We start from the raw sequence: 24814 nt of genomic DNA on the forward strand, positions 1-24814 counted from the left end.
ACACTCTGCGGTAATACCTATGCTAAGATAGCGCACTTCGCGATAAATAGGCTATTACCATAAAACACAAGCTCTTTTCCTATCGCATGCGATATTTACTGCATTTTGATAAATCTAGGCCTACATTTGTACCTGAGGAAATGGAAGGTAAAGTGACTTGCCCAAGGTCATAAGGAATGACAGTCTCCTGTCTCCTGGTTCATAGCCCACTGCTCTAACCACTAGTCTACTCTTCAATTTCTACAACCATGGCATCTCCAGAAAGCTAGTACTTGATTAATAGCGTGGCCTTGGATTTTTTAGTTACTGTTTTTATTATTTTATTTTATCCCCTCTTTGCTAACTTCCAGACCATTCAACCCAAATTAGGATTTTAATTCTCACACTATGGGCCGGATTTTAAAAGCCTTACGCACGTAGGGGGGGTTACGCGCACCGGGCCTGTTTAAAAAAGGACCGGCGACACGCGTAAAGCCCCGGGACACATGTAAGCCCCGGGACTTGCAAAAAAAAGCGGTCTGGGGGCGGGGTGTGGGCAGGGCGGGGTGGTCCAGGGGCAGGGCCAGAGGCAGGCGCAAATGGTATGATATAAGTTTTCGGGGGGGGGGGAGTTAGAATAGGGGTAGAAGAGGGAAAGGTGAGGGGAAGGGGTGGGAAGGTCAAGCTAGGGGGAAGGGAACGGGGGAAGGCAGCGCGGCTCAGCGCGTGCAAGGTGCAAAATTGTGCACCCCCTTGCGCGCGCCGACCCCTGATTTCATAACTTGCGCGTGCCTGCGCACACAAGTTATAAAATCGGGTGTACATTTGTGCGCGCCGGGTAGCATGCTCACATGTACGCTCACGTGCAGCCTTTTAAAATCTACCACTATGAGAGCAAAGAGGAACTCTTGAACATCTGTTATCAGACAAGAACCTTAACCTGAGCAGAAAGCCTATTCCTCCATTTTAGAGTAAGCCAGCTAAATGGGAGGGAGAATAATGAAAAGCAGTAAAAAACAAACTTCCCATACTTGGCAGAACCTTTAATTCTCAGTTCCTGAACCCATGAAACTATAGAACTCTTTGCAGTCCCATAAGGTCTTCTCCTGTCAAGCTGCGTTACATAAAAGTCTCAAGTTCTAAGAACAATTCTGAAAGTAGTGGCAAAAAAGAAAAAAAAAACTTGTGCTGTATTTCAACCCTTTAGGAAATTAATGGTAGAAAACGGCCACTATCAGTCTCAATTCTGCAAAGACCAGCATATTAGCAAATCCATCACTGGCCCTCCTCCTCCAAGGCTAAAAACGAGGACACAGAAGCTGTTTCCTCATTTTTCATTGTGAAGAAAAGCACTTTGTTTCCATGCTGCATTTGCAACTTACCTGGTAATAATAACGAGAAGTGGACCCCCTTCCGAAATAGGTTGGTGCAAGGCCCCATCATCTTCTAAAATGCATCCACATGAGTTGAAAAGTCATTGAAAAGGAGAATTTTATTACTACTGTATTCCAGGTGATCTTTCTGCTGATATGCATGGAGGATTTTAACTTTGTGCGACCAGTTAAGTATTCTTGCCAACACTGGCCACTCCTTACCCTCATTAGCACACAGCGGGCCCAGGTGGAGCACTCACTCACTTCGGAGCTGATCTTCTGCAAGGCCCCAACATCTTCTGAAATGCATCCACATGAGTTGAAAAGTCATTGAAAAGGAGAATTTTATTACCACTGTATTCCAGGTGATCTTTCTACTGATATGCACGGAGGATTTTAACTTTGTGCGACCAGTTAAGTATTCTTGCCAACACTGGCCACTCCTTACCCTCATTAGCACACAGCAGGCCCAGGTGGAGCACTCACTCACTTTGGAGCTGATCTTCTGCAAGGCCCCAACATCTTCTGAAATGCATCCACATGAGTTGAAAAGTCATTGAAAAGGAGAATTTTATTACCACTGTATTCCAGGTGATCTTTCTACTGATATGCACGGAGGATTTTAACTTTGTGCGACCAGTTAAGTATTCTTGCCAACACTGGCCACTCCTTACCCTCATTAGCACACAGCAGGCCCAGGTGGAGCACTCACTCACTTTGGAGCTGATCTTCTGCAAGGCCCCAACATCTTCTGAAATGCATCCACATGAGTTGAAAAGTCATTGAAAAGGAGAATTTTATTACCACTGTATTCCAGGTGATCTTTCTGCTGATATGCATGGAGGATTTTAACTTTGTGCGACCAGCTAAGTATTCTTGCCAACACTGGCCACTCCTTACCCTCATTAGCACACAGTGGGCACAGGTGGAGCACTCACTCACTTTGGAGCTGATCTTCTGCAAAAAATAAGGCCCAAGTGCTCAGGCAACCAATGCTCAAAAAAATTATATAGCTCCTCTTCTCGCAGCAATTCTGGCAAATCAACAATTTTTGAATTGTTGCACCAATTCCAATTTTCTTTGTCTTCTATCTGGTCAGTTAAGGCAGCATTCTTCGCGTTTAAATCTTCTTTGCTCCTCTCTGCTTCCATCAGTCTGTTGCTCCACATAATCTAACCGCTTTGACTGTCCCTCTAACCCACATTTTATGTCCTCTGCTGCTGCCTGAATTTTAATTAACCGTTTGTCTAAGGCAGACATAACACTGTTGAAAATTTGCTGCAGCACTTCTTCCGTCAGATTTGCCAACGTTTCTCTGCGCTCTCGGCCCCCGCCATCTTAGCCCCTAGCTGCTTCTTGTCACAACCAGGATGGGTTACTTTCATGCTCATAACCTCTCAAAACAATGCACTTAATGACAGAGAAAGACTGGAAGCCATTCCTCTCGTCAGTATGATGTCCAGTACTATAATCAAGAAATATTCTGGCAAGTATAGTATGATAATTAATGAGTTTTAAGGAGGGATGCTCTGGAGTTCTGACCCCCGACAACTGATCAGGTTCGCATCATAACTGGAAGTTTGGAGGGTTTTAAAAATGAATAAAAACAATTCTTCTAGTTTAATAATAAAAATCATTTAATGGTTTCATTATTGGGATGACACTGACATATTTCTGATAGAATAGCATGGCTGCTATATTACTCCACTTGAATGCATGGAAATAAAAGTTAACACACAAAAACAAAAAATATCCTTTGTGTTACGCATCCCATCTGCGCCCGGACCGTGAACGGGCCTGCTCACCTTCATGGTTCCACAGCAGGTCCCGGCCTCCCTAGCGGCAGCTGCAAGCGCTTCCAGGCCCCGGCGTCCCGCAGCGGCGGTCGCCGGGCCTTCCACTGCGCACCAGGCCTCACGCCGGAGCTCAGTGTCCTCGGCTATGTTGGCCAAGCCCTTCGTACGCGTGCACAGTCCGCCCGGCCTCTTGTAGGGCCAAGGGCGAGTCCTAGCTCCGCAGCGCAACCTGATTGATTCCTTGTTATAAGGAAGTCATTGCTTTTACTTCCTTGCCTCGGCATCGGGTCGGCGTTTGTGCTAGATTGTCACTGTGTTTGTTTCTTGCTCCAGTCTTGTTCCAAGTCTCGTTCCAGGATCCTTCTGTTCCTGTCTTGTTTCTGCTTCCTAGTACTCCAGCGTCCTTCTGCTCGTCTGTTCATCTACCCAGGTAGTACCTTCGGACTGTCTTACTGGTACTGACCTCGGCTTGTTCCTTGACCTGCCTGCCTGCTGCCTGCCTTCTGACTCCAGTCCGTTCCTTGACCTGCCTGCCTGCTGCCTGCCTTCTGACTCCAGTCCATTCCTCGACCTGCCTGCCTTCTGACTCCAGTCTGCTCCTCGACCTGCCTGCTTGCTGCCCGTCTTCTGACTCCAGTCTGTTCCTCGACCTGCCTGCTTGCTGCCTGCCTTCTGACCTTGGCCTGCCTGTGACCTCGTCTGACCTCCGGAACCTGACCTCTGCTTTGCTGACTACTCCTCGGACTGACTCCTGGACTTTGACCTCTGCCTGCTTGACCACGTCTCTAGATTCTGGCTCTGTTCCTAGCTTTGTCATCACCTACGCTCTTCTGGTCCTCCTTGTTACATCTGACCTCCAGTCTCGACCCTGACCGCACTCCCCTTCTGCCTGTGGGCATGTCGGACTTCCACTCTCCCAGGAAACCCTGCGAGGCCCACCTAAGTCCAAGTGGCCCGGGTCCCTATGGGCTCCTCCCAGGTGGACCTCGGGCTTCCAGTGGGGAAGCTCTTCCTAGCCTCTGTCTCCTCCAGTGCTCCGCCCCCTGGGGGAAGTTGCTTCCTGGTCCCTACCAGGAGGCAGTTCTCAACTGTCTCAGGACAAGAGTCCACTCCCAAACGCAACACTTTGTAAAGAGATATCTTTTTACATTGGACTAACTACTATTCTGACCTGAGGAAGGGAGTATTAGCTACCAAAAGCTAGTCAAGAAATATATTAAAAGGTGAATTTTTAAAGCCTGGTTCACACATGGGGTAGCACAAACAAATCGGGCTTGTGCTTGCTTACTGTATTTTAAAATCCGCCCAGATATGTATGTATCCCCGCTGCACACACATCTTGCTTGGATTCAAAATGGCATGGTCTGGGTTGGGCATGGGCTTTCTGGTGCGAAGCCGAGAGATGTGTGTGCAAATATTACATGCCTGGGTGCATGACCAGGTCCAGCACTGCGTACAGTTACTTCTGCTATGGAGGAGGTGTAATTTTTAAAAAAAGAAAACTAGCCGTATCTGAGGGGTTTTAAGGGTCTGGGCTAATTGGGGGAAGTTAAGGCTATTAAACTAGGGTGTTTGGTTGACCTAGCTCTTAACTGGGCGAGCTGGTGGATGAACTGGTGAAACTGGCGATGGCGTGGGTGTGCGCACCTTTTAAAATACCCACGGTAGAAGCAGGGTAGAAGCAGGGTAGAAGCACCTACCTTGATAACCTTACTCACCCTCCAGCTGCTAACTGCAGCCTCCTTAGTGGTTACCTGCCTATTCTTACCCTTCTGAGAGACCTTGCTGAGGCCTTTTCCTAATTGCTCTGCACACTCAGTACCAGGGGCCTCGTCCAACACATGAAAACTTACCCTCCTACCTCTCTCCTGAGTGCCCGTCCCTTGCGCTGCCCGGCACCGAGTGGGCACCTTTCTTGTGCAGCAACCCCTGACTGACTGAGGCTGCAGACACTGGCTGCCTCCTCCCTTGCCACCCCTCTCTCCCCCTTTCCTGATGCGGTCTCAGGAACGAACTCAGAGTGGGTTGAGATGTATAGCATGTCCCCAGAAACATTTTATGAAATTTCTAGGACATCATTGTCCTCAAAACTGTAAATCTGTGAAGGATGGGGGAAGAGGGGAAACCAGCAGGGCCGGTGTCACCAGACTTGCCTGCAGGATTTTCTCCCTGCTGTCATGGAGCCTTGCCATGGCCGTCAATTTTTTACACCCTGCCCGCAACTATCACCTCCAGTCTGAAAACTCGTCTCTCTGCCCTTCCGGTTCCTCACAGGCATGAGGCATGGATCGCGGCGTGCAGTAGGGCTGGGAACTTAAAATTATGATGCTTATTTAATATTTTCTTTTTTTTTTTTTTTTTTTTTTGAGGACTAACAGGAAAAAAAACCAGCCCTCAGTCAAGGGCCGGAAAAATGCACCACAAAGCGCTAAACTCCTCGCACTCTTGAATATATTATTATTATTTTATTTTATTTTGTATTAAAGCTAATGGGGAAACCAGCGCAAACACAAGCAAACCCCCCACCCCACGCAGCTCCTCCCTCTTGCTACCCGCTTCGTCTGCCAAGCAAGCACAAAGGCATCGACTGTTGCCTGCTTACCCTACCAATAGCGCAGCCGCAATTTGAATTGCTGGCGCCGCGCTATTGGCCCTTCTTCCCTCCCGACTCTTCCCTCATGACGTCCCCAACCCCCCCCCCCCCCCGTGGACTTCGCCGCTGCACGCCTTTTCCCTACGTTATTCTGAGCGGCGCGGGACAAGCCCACGCCTCCACTCATTTACACTTGCTGTTTATGCATGGAAATGTTTAGCCAAAATTTATGCAAATACTTTTGAAAATCGAAAGATATGTGCATAGGGGCAGATTTTAAAAGACCTACGCGCTTAAATCCAGCTGGATTTACGCGCGTAGGAGGGTTACAAGCGCCGGGCCTATTTTGAAAAGGCCCGGCAGCAACCATAAAGCCCTAGGACACGCGTATGTCCCGGGGCTTGAAAAAAGGGGTGGGGCGGTCTGGGGGCGTAGCAGGACCGAGGCCTCCGGCACAGCGGCCATTTTACAAAATAAAGTTTGGGGGGGATTTAGGTAGGGCTGGGGGGCGGGTTAGATAGGCCACGCGCATAGGTTTTAAAATCCGGCCCATAAGTTTGAACTCCTCCCCAGTTCTGCCTCCAGGAACACCTCCACTCAGTCCAGTTAAACGTAAACGTGAACATGACATACAAGCATAAGTCTACCTGCTTATTGGGTGTGCAATTTTGCAAAGGACCATTTCTGAGGATAAAACTCTTTTTTACATGTGTAAATAAATTCCTTTGACTTTGGCCAGGTACAGGTTTATATACTTAAATGGCTTGCTATTATATTGCCAGGATTTTGTGTTTGTCAAAGTATGCATATAACTGAACTTTGCACATACTTTTGCATGCAAACTTGTGTACATAAGCTTACTACAAAAACTGGTGCAACTTACTTACATAGATGTCACATAAGTTATCAGTAATGCTATAACATTACATTCACCAGTACTTATTAAATTCACAAGTATGTGCGGAGATCCAAACTCTGCCTCAAGTCTGCCTGTCACATTCCTTTTATGTGTCCATAGAAGTATGAATAAAATAGAGTTACAGTCATACACACATAAATTATGGGAAATTTTAAAACAAACAATTTATGCACATAAACACATGTTATATGTATGTAAATGGCTTTGAAAATTTACCTCTAAATATGCATTAGGTAGTGCCGAAAAAATGTTTATATAACAGTATTTTGTTTTATTTTTCTAGGACCTTGCATATTTTCCACAAACCTTATACATATCCTTATACTTCTCAGAAGTCAGATCTTAAGGTAATTATATTCATTAAATTCATAACTTAATTTTGATGTTTCTAATTCAATTGTTAAAAAATAAAGAGGTCAATATTAAAAGAACAAGTGAGTGGGTAAGATAACCAGATAATTTTAGCCAGTTATCTTTAGGCGAATATTTAGCTGATCCTGACCAGTTATGTTGTCAGTTGAATATTCACTTAAATCTAGCAGGTCTAAATTTAACAAGTTAGGGTTAGACGGTAACTTTAATGCCGGCGCATGGGCACACATGTGAGTGTATGCCAGTTTGCGTCCAGAGATGCGGCCATTTTATAACATATGCGCATGGTATAAAATAGACTGAACGTGTGTACATGTGCGCACAATTTTACATGGACACACACATGTGCACACAAATGCTACCTCTACCGCATAACTGGGGGAACTTTAATAGAAATGCATGCTGATGCAATTATCAGAGAAACCACTTCATTCCCAATTCACCCAGGTAAGGAATAGAGATGAGCATTCGTTTATCACGAATTGCCTAATTCGTCGTGGGTCGGGGGCCCCGAACCCCGAAACGGATTTTCCCCAAACTACGAGGAAAATTTGTTTTTCGGGTTTGTATAGGGGAGGGGTACATTTTATTTTTTTAAATAAAAAACCACCCCAAGCATTAAAATTTAGTATAATACAACCCCCCCCCCACACCATCCCAATCCCTCCCCAAGACTTACTAACATCCCTGGTGGTCCAGCGGGGTCCCGCGAGCAATTTCTCCCTCCGTGCTGTCGGGCTGTCCGGCCTGTCTCGCATCAAAATGGTGCCGATAGCCTTTGACCTACTATGTCACAGGGGCTACTGGTGCCATTGGTCAGCCCCTGTCACATGGTAGGAGCACAAGATGGTGCCGGCCATCCATTGCTCCTCCCATGTAACAGGGGCTGACCAATGGCACCGGTAACCCCTGTGACATAGTAGGTCAAAGGCTATCGGCGCCATTTTGATGTGAGGCAAGCCTGATGGCACGGAGGGAGAAATCGCTCGCGGGACCCCGCTGGACCACCAGGGATGTTAGTAAGCCTTGGGGAGGGATCGGGATGGTGGTGGGGGGTTGTATTTAATGTATTATAGTACATTTTAATGCTTGGGGTGGGTTTTTTTGAGCTTTGTTTTCCCGCGTCTTTTTTTTGGGCCCGTTTCATTTTTCCCCGCTTAGTTTTTTGTTCGTTTTTCAAAAAAACTAACCGAGGAAAAACGAACTTTACCCCGAAGCGTCCGACTCAAAAAACGACATGGTACAAAAAAACGAAGCTCATCTCTAGTCAGGAATAGGACTTCTTAACCCCCTAATTGAATAGCCTTCCTTTTCCCCTCTTAACCACAACCCTTAAAACCCTGCTGACGTGCCTAAATTTTTTGTTTTAGGACTCACACGCAATCCATAGTAGAAATAAAGTTATGTGGTAGGGAATCCCAGTGAATGCTTGTGTGCGTATGTTTTTATGTGCCTATTTCATTCATAAATCTAGGAAAGCCCATTCCCCACCCAAACCATGCCCATGCCATGCCCCTTTTTTGGATTTTTCCATTTGTGTGTGTACCGGGAGATACGGGCATACTTGGGCAGCTTTTAAAATTCACTTGGTACACACTGGCCCAATTAGTGCGCATATCTCCTGGTTTTGGCATGCGTCAGGCTTTTAAAATTCACCTATTAATGCGACTGGAATTCAGTGGCTAAACTTAGCCAACGAGTGTTGGAAATCCAGTGGGAGCACTGAGAGGAGAGGATCACCTTGCTGGTGGCTGAACGGTATCAGTAAGTTTTGCTTGGGAAACATTTTTTAAAAGTATTGGGGAGAAGTAAACTATTCGGGTATATTATTTAGTGTGTTTGAATTTTTAATAGTCAGTAAGCCAGCTAATAAACAGAAGTTAGTGTGTTTATTTTTATATAGTCAGTAAGGCAGCTAATAAACAGCAGTTAGTGTGTTTAATTTTAATAGTAAGGTAGCTGATAAGCAGAAGTTAGTGTGCTTATTTGTAATGGTCAGTAAGGCAGCTAATAAGCAGAAGCTAGTGTGTTTGTATTTCCCAACCCTTCCACCCACCCCTAGCTGATCCTTTAATTTATAGGCAGGTGCCACTTTCACATTAAAAAAAAGAAAATCAGCCTTTTAACTTCACTTCACAAATTTCCCACACCTTATTGAGAGTTTGATCATTCCCCTGTAAGCCACTCCCAGACATATATTGAATACATTAATACAATTAAAAGACGTTAATTAGACACATTCCTACTCCCATAGCAACCTAAAACTTAACTAGGAACTGAACATATATGATTTTTTACCCGCCGGTGAGAAGTTGTATGTGTGCATCTGATGCAAAGTGCTCCTGTCTCTCAAAGAACGAGTCCGATCTCTGGAGGCTAGAGTGGCAGACCTGGAGGAACTGAGGCAGACAGAGAGGTATATAGATGAGACCTTCAAGGAGATAGTAGCCAAGACCCAACTTCAAACTGGCAGCCCTGGTGATGCCTTGGAGGAAGAAGGTCTCATAATTGGAGAGCACCAACGTGGTGTAGCAGGAAAGGACCCTGTAGCAAGGACCTGCTCTCCAGGTGGTACATTGTCCTTTCGCACCGAGGATGTGTATCCCAGGGCTGCTGCCCAGCAGGGGAGGGTTAGGTCGGCCGTCATACTTGGTGATTCGATTATTAGGAATGTAGTCAGCCGAGTGGCTGATGGCATGAGGATCGTCTGGTAACATGCCTACCTGGTGCGAAGGTGGTGGACCTCATGCATCACCTGATAGGATTTTAGACAGGGCTGGGGAGGAGCTGGCTGTCGTGGTACATGTGGGTACCAACGACATAAGAAAATACTCCCTGTTCCACGCGCAGGTCCCCAGAGGCAGGCAGAGCCCCAGAGTCTCAATGCATGGGTAAGATGATGGTGCAAGGAAGAGGGATTCAGTTTTGTAAGGAACTGGGTAACCTTTTGGGGAAGGGGGAGTCTTTTCCGAAGGGATGGGCTACATCTTAATCAGGGTGGAACCAGTCTGCTGGCGCTAACCTTTAAAAAGGCGATAAAGCAGCTTTTAAAGTAGAACAAAGGGGAAAGCCGACAGTCGCTCAGCAGCACATGGTTCGGAGGGAGGTTTCTTCAAAGGATACTAATGATGCATTAGAATTAGGGCATCCCAACAGTGAGGTTCCAATAATAAGAAAAGAATTCCAAGTGCTTGTAATTAAAAACTCACCTGAGCTAAAATATTCAAATTTATCCCTATCAATTAAAAAGCAGAATGAAAATACAAACAAAAAACACACTTTGAAATGTTTGTGTACTAATGTCAGAAGTCTAAGAAGTAAGATGGGAGAATTAGAATGTATAGCAGTGAATGATGACATAGACTTAATTGGCATCTCATAGACATGGTGGAAGGAGGATAACCAATGGGACAGTGCTATACCAGGGTACAAATTATATCACAATGACAGAGAGAAGGATCTGAGAGGCGGGGTGGCACTTTTTGTCCAGGATGGCATAGAGTCCAATAAAGATCCTGAATGAGACTAAATGAACAATCGAATCTTTATGGGTAGAAATCCCTTTTGTGTTGGGGAAGAATATAGTGATAGGAATATTCTACCATCCACCTGGCCAAGATGTTGAGACGGACAATGAAATGCTAAGAGAAATGAGGGAAGCTAACCAAATTGGTAGTGCAGCAATAATGGAAGATTTCCATTACCCCAATATTGACTAGGTAAATGTAACATCGGGACATGCTAGAGAGAGAAAGCTCCTGAATGGAATAAATGACAGTTTTATGGAGCAATTGTTTCAAGAACCGACGATAGAGGGAGCAATTTTAGATCTAATTCTTAGTGGAGCACAGGATTTGGAGAGAGAGGTAAAGATGGTAGGACCGTTTGGCAAAAGTGATCATAATATGATCAAATTTGAATTAAAACTGGAACGGGGACAGTAAGCAAATCCATGACTCTAGTGCTAAACTTTCAAAAGGGAAACTTTGATAAAATGATAAAAATAGTTAGAAAAAAACTGAAAGGTGCAGCTAAAAAGGTAAAGGCGTGGACATTGCTAAAAAAATACCATCCTAGAAGCACAGTCCAGATGTATTCCACACATTAAGAAAGGTGGAAGGCAAAACGATCACTGGCATGGTTAAAAGGTGAGGTGAAAAGGCTATTTTAGCCAAAAGATCTTCATTCAAAAATTGGAAGAAGGATCCAACAGAAGAAAATAGGATAAAGCATAAGCGTTGGCAAGTTAAATGTAAGACATTGATAAGACAGGCTAAGAGAGAATTTGAAAAGAAGTTGGCCACAGAGGCAAAAACTCACAGTAAAATCTTTTTAAAATATATCCGAAGCAGAAAGCCTGTGAGGGTATCATTTGGACTGTTAGATGATCGAGGGGTTAAAGGGGCACTTAGAGAAGATAAGGCCATCGTGGAAAGGTTAAACGATTTCTTAGCTTCGATATTTACTGAAGAAGATGTTGTGGAGATATCCGTTCCAGAGAAGGTTTTCATGGGTAATGATTCAGATGGACTGAACGAAATCAAGGTAAACATAGAAGATATAAGTAGGCTTGATTGACAAACTGAAGTGTAGTAAATCATCTGGACCAGATGGTATACACCCCTGGAGTCTGAAGGAATTAAAAAATGAAATTTCAGATCTGTTGCACTGGAGGTGGGCCCTTGGCCTGAGGTGGGGTTGACGCTACCCGCAGGGCAAGCCCTATGGGTCCCCACCTTCAGGAGGCGGAGCTGGCTGAGAGACGGAAGCCGACTGGAACTTTGCCAACACCAACCAACGTTCTCTGCAGGTTGAGCCCTTGGCTGCCGGGGCTGGCTGGTCTTAGGTGGGCCTCCATCCGACAACTCCCAGTAGATGAGGTGGTAGTCAGCCAGGGACCAGCAGAGGTAATAGGAAGGCCGAAGTAGGTCCTGAAGAGGCAGGGATCCAGAGACCTGAGCGCCAAAAGGAACCACAGACGAAGACAGGTGGCGCCCGAGTAATAGTAGGCCGGCGCCTGAAAGGCCAAGTCTAGGGACATACCAAAAGATGAAGTGGAGAACAGGCTGGCATCAGGGCAGGCAGCAGACATGAAATGGCGATCAAACAAGCGAGGGTCAAAACCAGAAGTCAGTCCAAGCGTAGTCCAAAGCATAGCGAGGATCAAAGCCAAAGGTCAGTCCTGAGCTTGGTCCAGAAATAGCGAGTGTCAAAGCCAGAGGTCAGTCCTGAGCGTGGTCCAGATGTAGCGGATCAGGAACAGGAACCAGGAACGTAGATAGTATCAGGAACCAGGATCGTAGACAGGAACAAGCAACAAGCACACGACAAGTGTGGAGACCTGTTGCCAAGGCAGGGAACTAGTGGCAGGCCCTGCCTTAAATAGCATACCCGGCGACGTCATCATCCGTGGGTTGGATTCCCGCCATGGCCCCTTTAAAACCCAGCAAAGCACGCGCGCGCCTATAGGGCAACAGGGCACTGGACGACAGCGTCTCCCCACGGCACACGTGGGGAAACCCGCTGGGAGGCAGAGAGGTCTGCGGTGGAGCCGGAGATGGCAGTGGAGGCTTGGGAGCATAGGCGGCTGAATCAGCCACGAGGAAGGACAGACCAGGATTGGGAGCTGGGCGCCGAGAGTAAGTGGGCCCGGACACGGGCCTGCCGTGGACAGGACACGCAACAAGATCTATTAGTAAAAATTTGTAACCTATCATTAAAATCATCCATTGTACCTGAAGACTGGAGAGTAACTAATATAATCTCAATATTTAAAAAGGGCTCCAGGGGCGATCCGGGAAACTACAGACCAGTTACTCTGACTTCAGTGCCAGGAAAAATAGTAGGAAGTGTTCTAAAGATCAAAATCACAGAACATATAGAAAGGCATGGTTTAATGGAACAAAGTCAGCATAGCTGTACCCAAGGCAAGTCTTGCTTCATAAATCTGCTTCACTTTTTTGAAGGGGTTAATAAATATGTAGATAAAGGTGAACTGATAGATGTAGTGTATTTGGATTTTCAAAGTTCCTCATGAGAGACTTCTAGGAAAAGTAAAAAGTCTTGGGATAGGTGGCGATGTCCTTTTATGGATTACAAACTGGTTAAAAGACAGGAAACAGAGAGTAGGATTAAATGGACAATTTTCTCAGTGAAGGGGGGTGGGCAGTGGAGTGCCTCAGGCATTTGTACTGGGACCCGTGCTTTTCAATACATTTATAAATGATCTGGAAAGGAATACGATGAGTGAGATAATCAAATTTGCAGATGATACAAAATTATTCAGAATAGTTAAATCTCAAGCGGATTGTGATAAATTGCAGGAAGACCTTGTGAGACTGGAAAATTGGGTATCCAAATGGCAGATGAAATTTAATGTGGATAAGTGCAAGGTGATGCTTATAGGGTACAATAAACCATGCTTTAGTTACATGATGTTAGGTTCCATATTAGGAGCTACCAACCAAGAAAGAGATCTAGGCATCATAGTGGATAATACATTGAAATAGCCGGCTCAATATGCTGCAGCAGTAGAAAAAAGCAAACAGAATGTTAGAAATTATTAGGAAGGGAATGGTGAATTAAATGGAAAATGTCATAATGCCTCTGTATCTCTCCATGGTGAGACCGCTCCTTGAATACTGTGTACAATTCTGGTCATCACATCTCACAAAAGATATAGTTGCAATGGAGAAGGTACAGAGAAGGGCGACCAAAATGATAAAGGGGATGGAACAGCTCTCCTATGAGTAAAGGCTAAAGAGGTTAGGGCTGTTCAGCTTGGAGAAGAGATAGCTGAGGGGGGATATGATAGAGGTGTTTAAAATCATGAGAGGTCTAGAACACGTAAATGTGAATCGGTTATTTACTCTTTCAGACAATAGAAGGACTAGGGGGCAATCCATGAAGTTAGCATGTAGCACATTTAAAACTAAGCAGAGAAAGTTCTTTTTCACTCAATGCACAATTGAACTCTGGAATTTGTTGCCAGGGGATGTGGTTGGTGCAGTTAGTATAGCTGGATTTAAAAAGGTTTGGATAAGTTCTTGGAGGAGAAATCCATTACCTGCTGTTAATCAAGTTGACTTAGAAAATAGCCACTGCTATCACTAGTATCAGTAGCTTGGGATAGACTTAGCTTTTGGGTACTTGCCAGGAACTTATAGCCTGGATTAGCCACTGTTGGAAATAGGATGCTGGGAACATGCCATACTGGGATTGGTCTGACCCAGTATGGCATGTTCTTATGTTATGTTCTTAGGTCTAGGAGGAAACTTCTGGGAGAACTCAGAATTGAATACATCCTATTTCTTCACCAACTGAATCATGAAGAGACTCCCTAGGGAAGAGAATCCACACCTCATAGAAAGGACTTACCCCCAGTGATGAAAGCTCTTGCACCTTCTTCCAGGAGGCTATCCGAATCTGGTCATGAGCAGGTCATCACAATACTCATTTCCTAGCGACTTATCTTCCAGAGCTTCAGAATAATTTGGAAAATCATTTCAGCAGAGTAATACAATCGCACAACTGGACCTTGGATAACTGGGTTGGGAAACCCAGTGATTAATCTGTTTGCACCAGAAGTCAACAGGAAAGTGGTACAGTTCTGCTTCATGCCTCCAAGTAGCTACAGATCAGCTCCCAACACTTTTCTCTAAATTGGAGCTTTGATCTATGCATACCCACTGTTTCCTGTAATCACCAGGACTGTCAAGAAGGGCTTTGGGATGAATTGAGAATAATCCGCATAACACCAGCCTGGCAGAAGCAAGTGTGATTTCCATATCTTGTTTGTCTATTAGTTCAGGCTCTGATAGCATTGGGGGTATCACACTGGAAGTGGGCAAACTCTGCCAACTGAACCTTTCATCCCTGGCCCTCCTGGTATGGATGTTGAATGTGCAGTAGTCTCCAGCTTGCTCTTTCTGAAGGAGGTGGTGATCTTTTGATTTTGTCTTGAAAGCAATCAACTATGAAATCCTACAGTTTCAAGTGGAAAAGGTTCTTGACTTGGTATAGGACAAGCCAGCTGGATTTCTACCATTGCAAACCAAGGGACTTACTTCAGTATCTATTATCCTCCTCACATCTCAAGCATTAGCACCTCTTCATTAAAGGTTACTATCAGTACCATTGAGGCATATGAGAGGGGTGGGAAGGTTTCAGATGTCTCTGCAACCTTTGGCATACAAGTTTATGAGTCTGTGGCATTCCTTACCTCTAGTCCATAAACCTCCAGTGCCTTGGGACATCAGTGTAGTCCTAGCTCATCTCATGAAACTTTCTTTCGAACCACTCGAGTCAGTAGGCTTGAAGTTTCTCACCTGGAAAGTTCTGTTCCTGGTAGCTATAACTTCAGCACAAAAAGTAAGTTACAGACTTTGGTTTCATATTCTCTATATCTGAATTTTTTTCACAATAGGGTTGTTATGCAAAGTTAACCTAAATTTCGTCTAAAAGTGGTGTCTGCATTTCACATTAACCATGCTATTGTGCTACCAACATTCTTTTGAAGACCACTTGTGCACAAAGAAGAATGGGTTCTTCATTCTTTGGACTGTAAGAGAACTCTGGCATATTACCTAAAGAAGACTCAACCTCATCTTCAGGCTTCTCAACTGTTCATGTCCTTTAATCCCAACATAATGGAAGGCAAGTTGTGAAATGAACTCTGTATCATTGGCTTGCAGACTGTATAGTGCATTGTTTCACACTGGCTGACATACAGATTACAGATTCTGTCAAGGTTAATAAGTGAGAGTTTTAACAATTTCATTGGCTCATCTCAGGACCTCTTCCATAAGAGACATCTACAAAGCTGCTACTTCGTCATCAATTCGCATCTTCACGAAGCTCTACTGTTTGGACAGCATGTCCCAAGCTGACAGTGAATTTGCATAAGCAGTTATGCACAGCCTGTTCACCCAGAAGTCCACACTCCACTTGGTAGGGCCAGGTTGTCTTTAAGCAAATGTTCCACAATGTAACCTTCAGCTTTGGACTGCAATTCCTTAACAGTATTTTGCAATTCTTAACAGAGACTGCATTATCAATAGACATGGATACACCAAAAAAGAACCTAGAATGAAAATGAGGCTAATAAATCTTTGTGGTCTTTCTTGATATTTTTTGATTTGTTGGATCCTAATTTTGTCCAACTGACTCAAGATGTCTTAACATTTATGGTTGCATGCTTCATGTGGTCTCTAAACCAAGTTTTAGTAACTGGGAGATGAATGATGGTGATATTAAAATGTTTCTGGATCACATGTGGGGGGTCGGGCGACACAAACCCTTTCTGGATGACTATCTGCAAGAGAGTAATCAGGAATCCAGGGGTATCCTGCATTACAATGCCAAAGGAAGGACCAGGTTTATTAACTTGGCAGCTTTAGCTCCTGTCAGCAATAACAGCGCTTTCAGGGTTCGATTCCCCATCTGAAAGAAAATAGAGAACTACTCCTCTGACTTATTATTAGTATCAGTATCATCAAGCACAGAACTCTGATCCACAAATTTATGAGGATGACAATGTCTAAGCTGATTAATGTGGACCTTCATGGTTTCTCTTAATTTGGATAAGATGGTCAACAGGTGAAGTTTTACCCACATTTACAAACAGACTTTTCCAGCTAGGCAAAATTTTTTATCCCAGGACAAGCAGGATGCTAGTCCTCACGTATGGGTGACATCAGTAATGGAGCCCTATACGGAAAAACTTCTGTCAAAGTTTCTATGAAACTTGTGACTGGCATCCAGAGTGCCTACTGAGCATGCCCAGCATGCCAAAATATTCCTGGCCACAGGGGTCTCCCTTCAGTCTTCTTTTTTCCGTGGAGCCGTTAGCCTCGCCGTTAGTAGGAGTCCTGTGGAAATTTCTCCACAAATTCAAACTTTTCAAAAAAGTTGGAAAAACTTTAGCCGTAAGGGTCTCTCTTTAGAATACCATCGTGGTAAGTTTTTCATTTACTCCGCGGTTCCATACCAAGTTTTTGACCGTTTTTCCCGGTCCACGGTCGTCGACGGCTGTCTGACCTAAAAATGGCTTCGGGATTCAAAAAGTGCCTAAGTGCACTAGAAATATGTCTATAACGGACCCCCACCATGATTGTGTTCTCTGCCTTGGTGAGAACCACGATGTCAGAGCCTGCTCCTTGTGTGCCGCCATGACATCGAAGGGACGTCGACTCCGGATGGAGAAGATGGAACAGCTCTTCAAAATTCAACTGTTACCCGCAGCATCATCCTCTACGCAATCGTCTCCGGCTGGATGGATTCGTAAGGTGGTGCTAAAGAAACGAGTCCCAGGTGAGTCGGGAGACGCTTTTATTTCCTCCCCCTCTCCATCGTCAAGTGCATCGACATCGGGAAGCGAAAAGGCCAAAGAAAAAGAAAAGCATCGACATCGGCATTGAAGGCCGCACACATCTACCATCGATCCGATACCCGTAGTGCCATCGACGGAGACAGAATCGACTGCTAAGAAACCTCGGTTGGACGTGCAGGCTCCAGAGCCTCCGATACCAGGGCGATCCCCGCCGATACCGGTGCAGGGAACCGTACCTCCTCAGGGCCCTGAAGAGGTACTGGCATCGCCACTACCGCCTCCCCCCATGGCTGCTCTGATCTCACCATCCATGCGGGCGAAACTTGACGTTTATATTCGTCAAGCGGTACGAGACGCATTCCTCGATGCGATACTGAGGCCACAACCATAGACACCAGCGATGCCATCGACGCCGATTCCGGTACCGACGGATATTTTGCCCTTGATACCGATGTCACCGGCCATTCCGGCATCGATGCCGTCGATGCCGATTCCGACGCCAGCACCGAGGAAACCATCGATGCCGATTCCAGAGGTCTCTATTTTTCAACCTCTGATAGAAAAGTTGGATACCCTAATCCAGGCCGTATCCAAGAAGCCTCAAGACACCGATGAAGGCACGATTCCAGAACCAATACCTGGTCCCTCTGGTATTGTTCCACCTCGGAATCCACAATCTCCAAGGTTTCCTTCCATGCCATCGATGCCTTTCAGACCATCAGGTCATCCAAGAGACACTGGAACTGATTCTGATACAGATGTCTCTACAGACGAGGAAATGCTATCTGAGCCTTCACCTCCAGAAGATAGGAGAAAGTCACCTCCGGAGGATCTCTCTTTCTCCAATTTTGTAAAAGACATGTTGGAGACTATACCCTTTCAACTTCTCTCTGAAATTGACTCCAGACAGAAAACATTAGAGGTGCTACAGTTTGTAGATCCACCCAAGGAAATACTGGCTGTACCGGTACATGAGGTACTTCAGGAACTCATGTACAGATTGTGGGAACATCCTGGGTCAGTGGCATCAGTTAATAAAAGATCAGATGCTACATACCTGGTCCAGCCAATCCCTGGATTTCAAAAATCTCAACTACCTCACCAGTCGGTGGTAGTTGTGTCAGCCCAGAAAAAGGCGAAAAGAGTCAAGACACATGCTTCCACGCCACCAGGAAAGGAAAATTGATTCCTGGATAATCTAGGTAGAAAACTTTTTCAAGGAGCTATGTTGGTTTCAAGAATAGCTGCTTATCAGCTATTCATGAACCAATATCAACGCAACCTATGGAAGCAAGTCGAAGGCCTTACGCATGATCTTCCTGAGCAATATCAAGAAGTATTCTCACAACTCGTGCATAAAGGCCTAGAAGCAGGCAAGCACAAAGTCAGGGCTACATACGGCAGCTTTGAAACTGCTTCTCGACTGTCAGCCTCAGGGATTACAGCTCGTAGATGGACTTGGCTGAAGGCATCTGACTTAAGACCAGAGGTGCAAGAGAGATTAGCCGACCTTCTTTGTTTGGGTGATAACCTGTTTGGAGACAAGGTTAAGGAAGCACTGGCCATGATAAAGGACCACACTGAGACTCTCAAACAACTCTCACTAATCCCTCAAGAGTCACAACCTCCTTCTAGGAGACTCCCTAGAAGGGATATCAGGAGGCCTTACTACCGCCAACGATGCTACTACCCCCCAACGAGCCGGGCAGGACAATCTCGTCCAATTCAGCATCCTCAGTCTCGGCAAAGGCCTGCTAGGCCTCAACCACCTGTTCAGACTGCATCAACATCAGGGTTTTGAAACACAACCAGAGAGCAGAAGCCCATTTCACAATCCACTTCCAGACTTACCAGTGGGAGGTCGCATAACCTTTTTTCATCACACCTGGACCTCCATAACTACAGACCAATGGGTACTTTCCATTATAGATCAAGGGTACCGATTGGATTTTCTCACTGTACCAAAAGAAACTCCACCAACCTCCTCTTAGACAGTGAACTACCACTCTACTCTCCTAAAAACAGAATTATCCACCCTTCTGAGAGCCAGGGCCATAGAACCAGTTCCCCGGGCTCAGCAGGGCAGAGGATTCTACTCCCGCTATTTCCTCATTCCAAAGAAAACAGGAGGCCTACGTCCAATCCTGGATCTCAGAAATCTCAACAAATTTCTCAAAAAAGAAAAATTCAGGATGGTATCGTTAGGCACCATGCTACCTCTACTTCAAAAAGGAGATTGGCTTTGCTCTCTGGGTCTTCAAGACGCATACGCTCACATTCCCATCTTTCCTCCTCACTGCAAATACCTGCGATTTCTGGTCGAAGGACAACATTTTCAATACCGAGTGCTCCCATTCGGCCTTGCCTCAGTACTTCGAGTGTTCACAAAGTGTCTGGCAGTGGCGGTGGCACACCTCCACAAACAAAAGGTGCATGTATTCCCTTATCTAGACGATTGGCTCATCAGGAGTCAGACACAAGAAGGAGCTCTCAATTCCCTCAAGCTCACAATCAATTTACTCCACTCCTTGGGGTTTCTCATCAGTTATCCGAAATCCCATTTCATACCATCTCACCTTCTACAATTCATCGGTGCAGATTTAAACACAATCATAGCAAAAGCTTTTTTTCCAAGAGACCGTGCACAAACACTCGCTCTCCTGGCACACTCTTTCCGAACTCAATCTCAAGTTACAGCTCATCAGTGCCTCACCCTACTCGGTCACATGGCCTCCACAGTTCACGTCACTCCCATGGCCAGATTGACCATGCGACTAATGCAATGGACACTCAAAACACAATGGATTCAAGCCATTCAACCATTGCATTCTCACATTCAAATAACTCAGGAACTGTGTTCTTCCCTCCTCTGGTGGACATCAATGAACAATCTGCTCAAAGGTTTACCTTTCCAGCAACCAGTTCCACAAGTAACATTAACTACAGATGCGTCCACTTTAGGTTGGGGAGCGCACATTGGTCATCTGAAGACCCAAGGGACGTGGACAAAAACCGAAGCCTCTTTTCAGATAAATTTCCTAGAGCTCCGAGCTATACGTTATGCGCTACATGCGTTCAAGGACTGCCTTTCACACAAGACTGTTCTGATACAGACGGACAACACAGTAGCCATGTGGTACATCAACAAGCAAGGAGGGACAGGTTCCTAGCTCCTTTGCCAGGAAGCAGCTCAGATTTGGGACTGGGCCCTAGCACACTCAATTCTTCTACGAGCCACTTACCTGGAAGGCATCCACAACATAATAGCCGATCGCCTCAGTCGTCAGTTCCAACCACACGAGTGGTCCTTGGATCCAACGATAGCAACCAAGATCTTCCAAAGCTGGGGTCAACCAACAATAGATCTCTTTGCATCCCATCTGAACTACAAAGTGAACAATTACTGCTCCCTGTTACAACAGGAGAACAGCCTACCAAAGGACGCCTTTGCTCGCCATTGGAACTCAGGCCTGTTATATGCATATCCACCGATACCGCTCATAACCAAAACTCTAGTGAAACTGCAACAGGACAAAGGGACCATGATACTCATAGCCCCATACTGGCCTCGACAAGTATGGTTTCCCACACTTCTATACCTCTCAGTCAGGGATCCCATTCGCCTGGGAGTAGCTCCCAATCTCATAACTCAGGATCAGGGTCAGTTGCGCCACCCCAACCTTCAATCCCTATCCCTAACAGCATGGATGTTGAAAGCTTGATATTACAACCACTCAACCTTCCAACCACTATCTCTCAAGTGCTTATAGCTTCACGTAAACCTTCCACTAGAAAGAATTATGCCTACAAATGGAAACGGTTTACTTTGTGGTGCACCCAGAAGTCTTTAGATCCTTTCACTTGCCCCACTACCTCACTACTAGACTACCTATACCATCTTTCAGACTCTGGTCTTAGGACTTCATCTGTAAGAGTACTTTTGAGTGCAATCTCAGCTTACCATAACAAGCTGGGAGACACACCCATCTCTGCACAGCCTCTCGTCAGTAAATTTATGAAAGGTTTAACTCACCTTAAACCTCCACTTCATTCCCCAAGCATACAATGGGATCTGAACGTAGTATTAGCCAGGCTCATGCGTTCTCCATTCGAACCCATAGATACCTGTGACCTTAAATATCTTACATGGAAAACTGTATTCCTCATAGCCATTACATCAGCTAGAAGAGTCAGTGAACTACAAGCCCTTGTCACATACGAACCCTTTACAAAGTTCCTACATGACAGGGTGGTCCTCCGTACTCATCCCAAATTCCTTCCAAAAGTAGTCACAGAATTCCACTTGAACCAATCTATAGTTTTACCAACATTTTTTCCAAGGCCTCACTCTCACCAGGGAGAAAGAGCCTCACATACCTTAGACTGTAAACGTGAACTATTCTTCTACTTAAACCGCACTACAGTCCAAAGGAAATCCACTCAATTATTTGTATCTTATGATCCAAACAAACCAGGTAAAGCAGTGGGAAAACATACTTTGTCAAACTGGCTAGCAGATTGCATACAGTTTTGTTATGAGAAAGCAGGCCTTACTCTTCCAGGGCGAGTAAAAGCACATTCAGTCAGAGCAATATCAACCTCAGTAGCACACCTTCGCTCTGTACCTATTCTGGACATTTGTAAAGCAGCAACATGGAGTTCTCTTCACACCTTTGCAGCTCACTATTGTTTAGACAAAGAAGGAAGACAAGATTCAGCCTATGGACAATCTGTCTTAAAGAACTTGTTTCCAGTGTAATCCCAACTCCTTCTACATCCAACCTCCTGTGATCTTCGGCTGATTCATTTCAACAACAATACTTCACTGTTGCCTCAATACCAAATGATTCAGCCTCTAGCTTGCTAATCACCCATATGTGAGGACTAGCATCCTGCTTGTCCTGGGATAAAGCAAAATTGCTTACCTTGTAATAGGTGTTATCCCAGGACAGCAGGATGTAGTCCTCACGAAACCCACCCGCCACACCACGGAGTTGGGTATGATACGTTTTATTATTTTATTTTTTGGCTAACGCTAATTGCTACAAAACAGACTGAAGGGAGACCCCTGTGGCCAGGAATATCATGGCATGCTGGGCATGCTCAGTAGGCACTCTGGATGCCAGTCAAAAGTTTCATAGAAACTTTGACAGAAGTTTTTCCGTATAGGGCTCCATTACTGATGTCACCCATATGTGAGGACTACATCCTGCTGTCCTGGGATAACACCTATTACAAGGTAAGCAATTTTGCTTTTTCTTTAGTTTTATTTTTACTGAAATTATAGTAAAAGACCTTGTTGCCAATTTCATATTCTTTAGAGGTAGCTTTTAAATTATAATAGGCCTTTCTACCTCTGTTATGGGTTCAGACCATGCACACTGATATCCTTACCAGGGGCTCTGACCTGGGGGGCTAATTTCATATAAACAATACAAGTACTGTGATTATACCTGGGAGCTTGAACCCAGGAGTTTATCCCCTACACAAATGGCCACACACAATTACTGGGATTATACCTGAGGGCTTGAATGCAGGAGCTTATTCCGAACACAAAGAGCCACACACAAACTTTGATTCAGTATATCACAGTTTCAGGTAAGAAAGTACATTTATTTGAGCAATAGGAGGATAGAACAAATAAAATCAGATTGATTAGAAGAAGTAATGGTAGATAATAGCAATTGCTACATAGATATAAAAAACTTACTTTTCCAAAGGATCAGCTGTACCATCACACCCAGGGCTCTCTCTCCTCTCTCTTTCTCACTGTCTCTCCTTATACACTATGGGGTAGATTTTAAAAGCCCTGCGTGTGTAAATCCTGCCGGATTTACACGCACAGGGCACTCGCGCGCCGGCGTGCCTATTTTGCATAGGCCGCCGGCGCACGCAAAGCCCCGGGACACGCGTAAGTCCCAGGGCTTGCTAAAATGGGCAGTCTGGGGGGCGTGTCTGCGGTCCGGGGGCGTGGCCGAGTGCCCCGACACAGCGGCCTGTGTCGGGGCCTGGCCAGCCGGCGCGCGTAACTCAATCGAACAAGGTGGGGGGGGTTAGGTAGGGCCGGGGGGGGGGGGGTAGATAGGGGAAGGGAGGGAAAGGTTGGGGGGGGACAAAAAAAGGTTCCCTCCGAGGCCGCTCCGATTTCGGAGCGGCCTCGGAGGGAATGGAGGCAGGCTGCGCGGCTCGGCGCGCGCAGGCTACTGATTTTGCGTAGCCTTGCGCGCACCGACCATGGATTTTAAAAGATACGTGCGACTACGCGCGTATCTTTTAAAATACGGTGTACTTTTTAAAAAATCTGCCCCTATAAACACATGTGAAAGCAGCAGCGTTCCCTCCCTCTGAGTCCTTATCAGGTTTCCGACACAGCTGTGTGACCTTCATTCTCTCTCTTATGCTTTAGTATAAGTTAATTGCTAGTTTTCTCATCATAGACCTAGTGGAATAACTAAATAAACAGACTCTTGCCTGTTCGTAAACATTTCACAGTGCAAGACAGTAAACAGGAGTTCACTCAGATGTTAGCCTGTGGCCTTCAAACTAGTTTGTGTCTGGGTGAAAACTCTGAATTCATAAGGCTTATCCTCTATATACATCCTCAACAAAGGTATCAAAACATGACTTCAACAACCTCTGACGTTCATTTCTAAGTTCCTTTGGCAAAAGAAAAAGTGCTTTGCAGATGTTCTTAAATGAGTAACATTCTCATCTGCAGTGATTGCACTGGTCAGATTAGCATCCTGAGTCCTGTAAAGCAGGTGTATTGGCAACATCATTTCTTTGTTTGGCCTTATTTCAAATGGAGATTTGAGCAGAAAGATTTCATAGGATTTCATCATGGCGCCGTGTGAAAAATAGCAAAACATGGCAGTTTTGGCATTTAAAACAAAAAAAGATAAGTACTGTTTTGTTCAAAATATTAGTACTGCAATCATTGTTGCAACTAGCTAAGATGAATTGGTTATTTAAAGAACTGAGGAAATTTTGACTACTATTTAAATTAACTGAGTACTTATGCAATGTGAAGTTTTTAAAAAGGGTTTTCCCATGATGGCAGCTTGAAAAGGCTGAGCACTATAGAAATTACAAATTCTTTGTAACTACTATCTGAGGATTTCCCTTTTTTACATTGCTTACTATTCTGTTTTGTTCTGATACACATGGATGGAAATCTGAAAATTGTTTACTATTTTGAAGTTTCATGCAGTACTTTGGAAGATTTTTAATATATACATGAAGACATATTAAATAAAAAGTTGGAAAGTCAGATTTAGTATCTTATTCAAGAAAGGTTTTACCTACAGGCACTGAAAGGAAAATATCCTTTTTTTAATTAGATTTGTAAGTGTCAAATTTTGTATACTATTGAGATTATCCCATGACATTATACACTAAAATTAAGCATTAGAGAAAACAGCTTCAGACTTCAAACATACTTAGAAATAGAAG

At 45.0% G+C, this 24814-nt stretch overlaps 1 protein-coding gene across 1 annotated transcript in view; it reads left to right on the forward strand.

Annotated features, from left to right (window-relative positions):
• Nucleotides 1-24814, forward strand: part of ADGB (androglobin) — a 790434-nt gene that overhangs the window by 423435 nt on the left and 342185 nt on the right. The window contains exon 16 of the mRNA XM_029594040.1: nt 6944-7007. Within this exon, the coding sequence (XP_029449900.1) occupies nt 6944-7007 (64 nt within the window). The remainder of the gene's footprint in view (nt 1-6943; nt 7008-24814) is intronic.

The sequence above is a fragment of the Rhinatrema bivittatum genome, chromosome 3 (genome assembly GCF_901001135.1).
Source record: "Rhinatrema bivittatum chromosome 3, aRhiBiv1.1, whole genome shotgun sequence".
NCBI lineage: Eukaryota > Metazoa > Chordata > Amphibia > Gymnophiona > Rhinatrematidae > Rhinatrema > Rhinatrema bivittatum.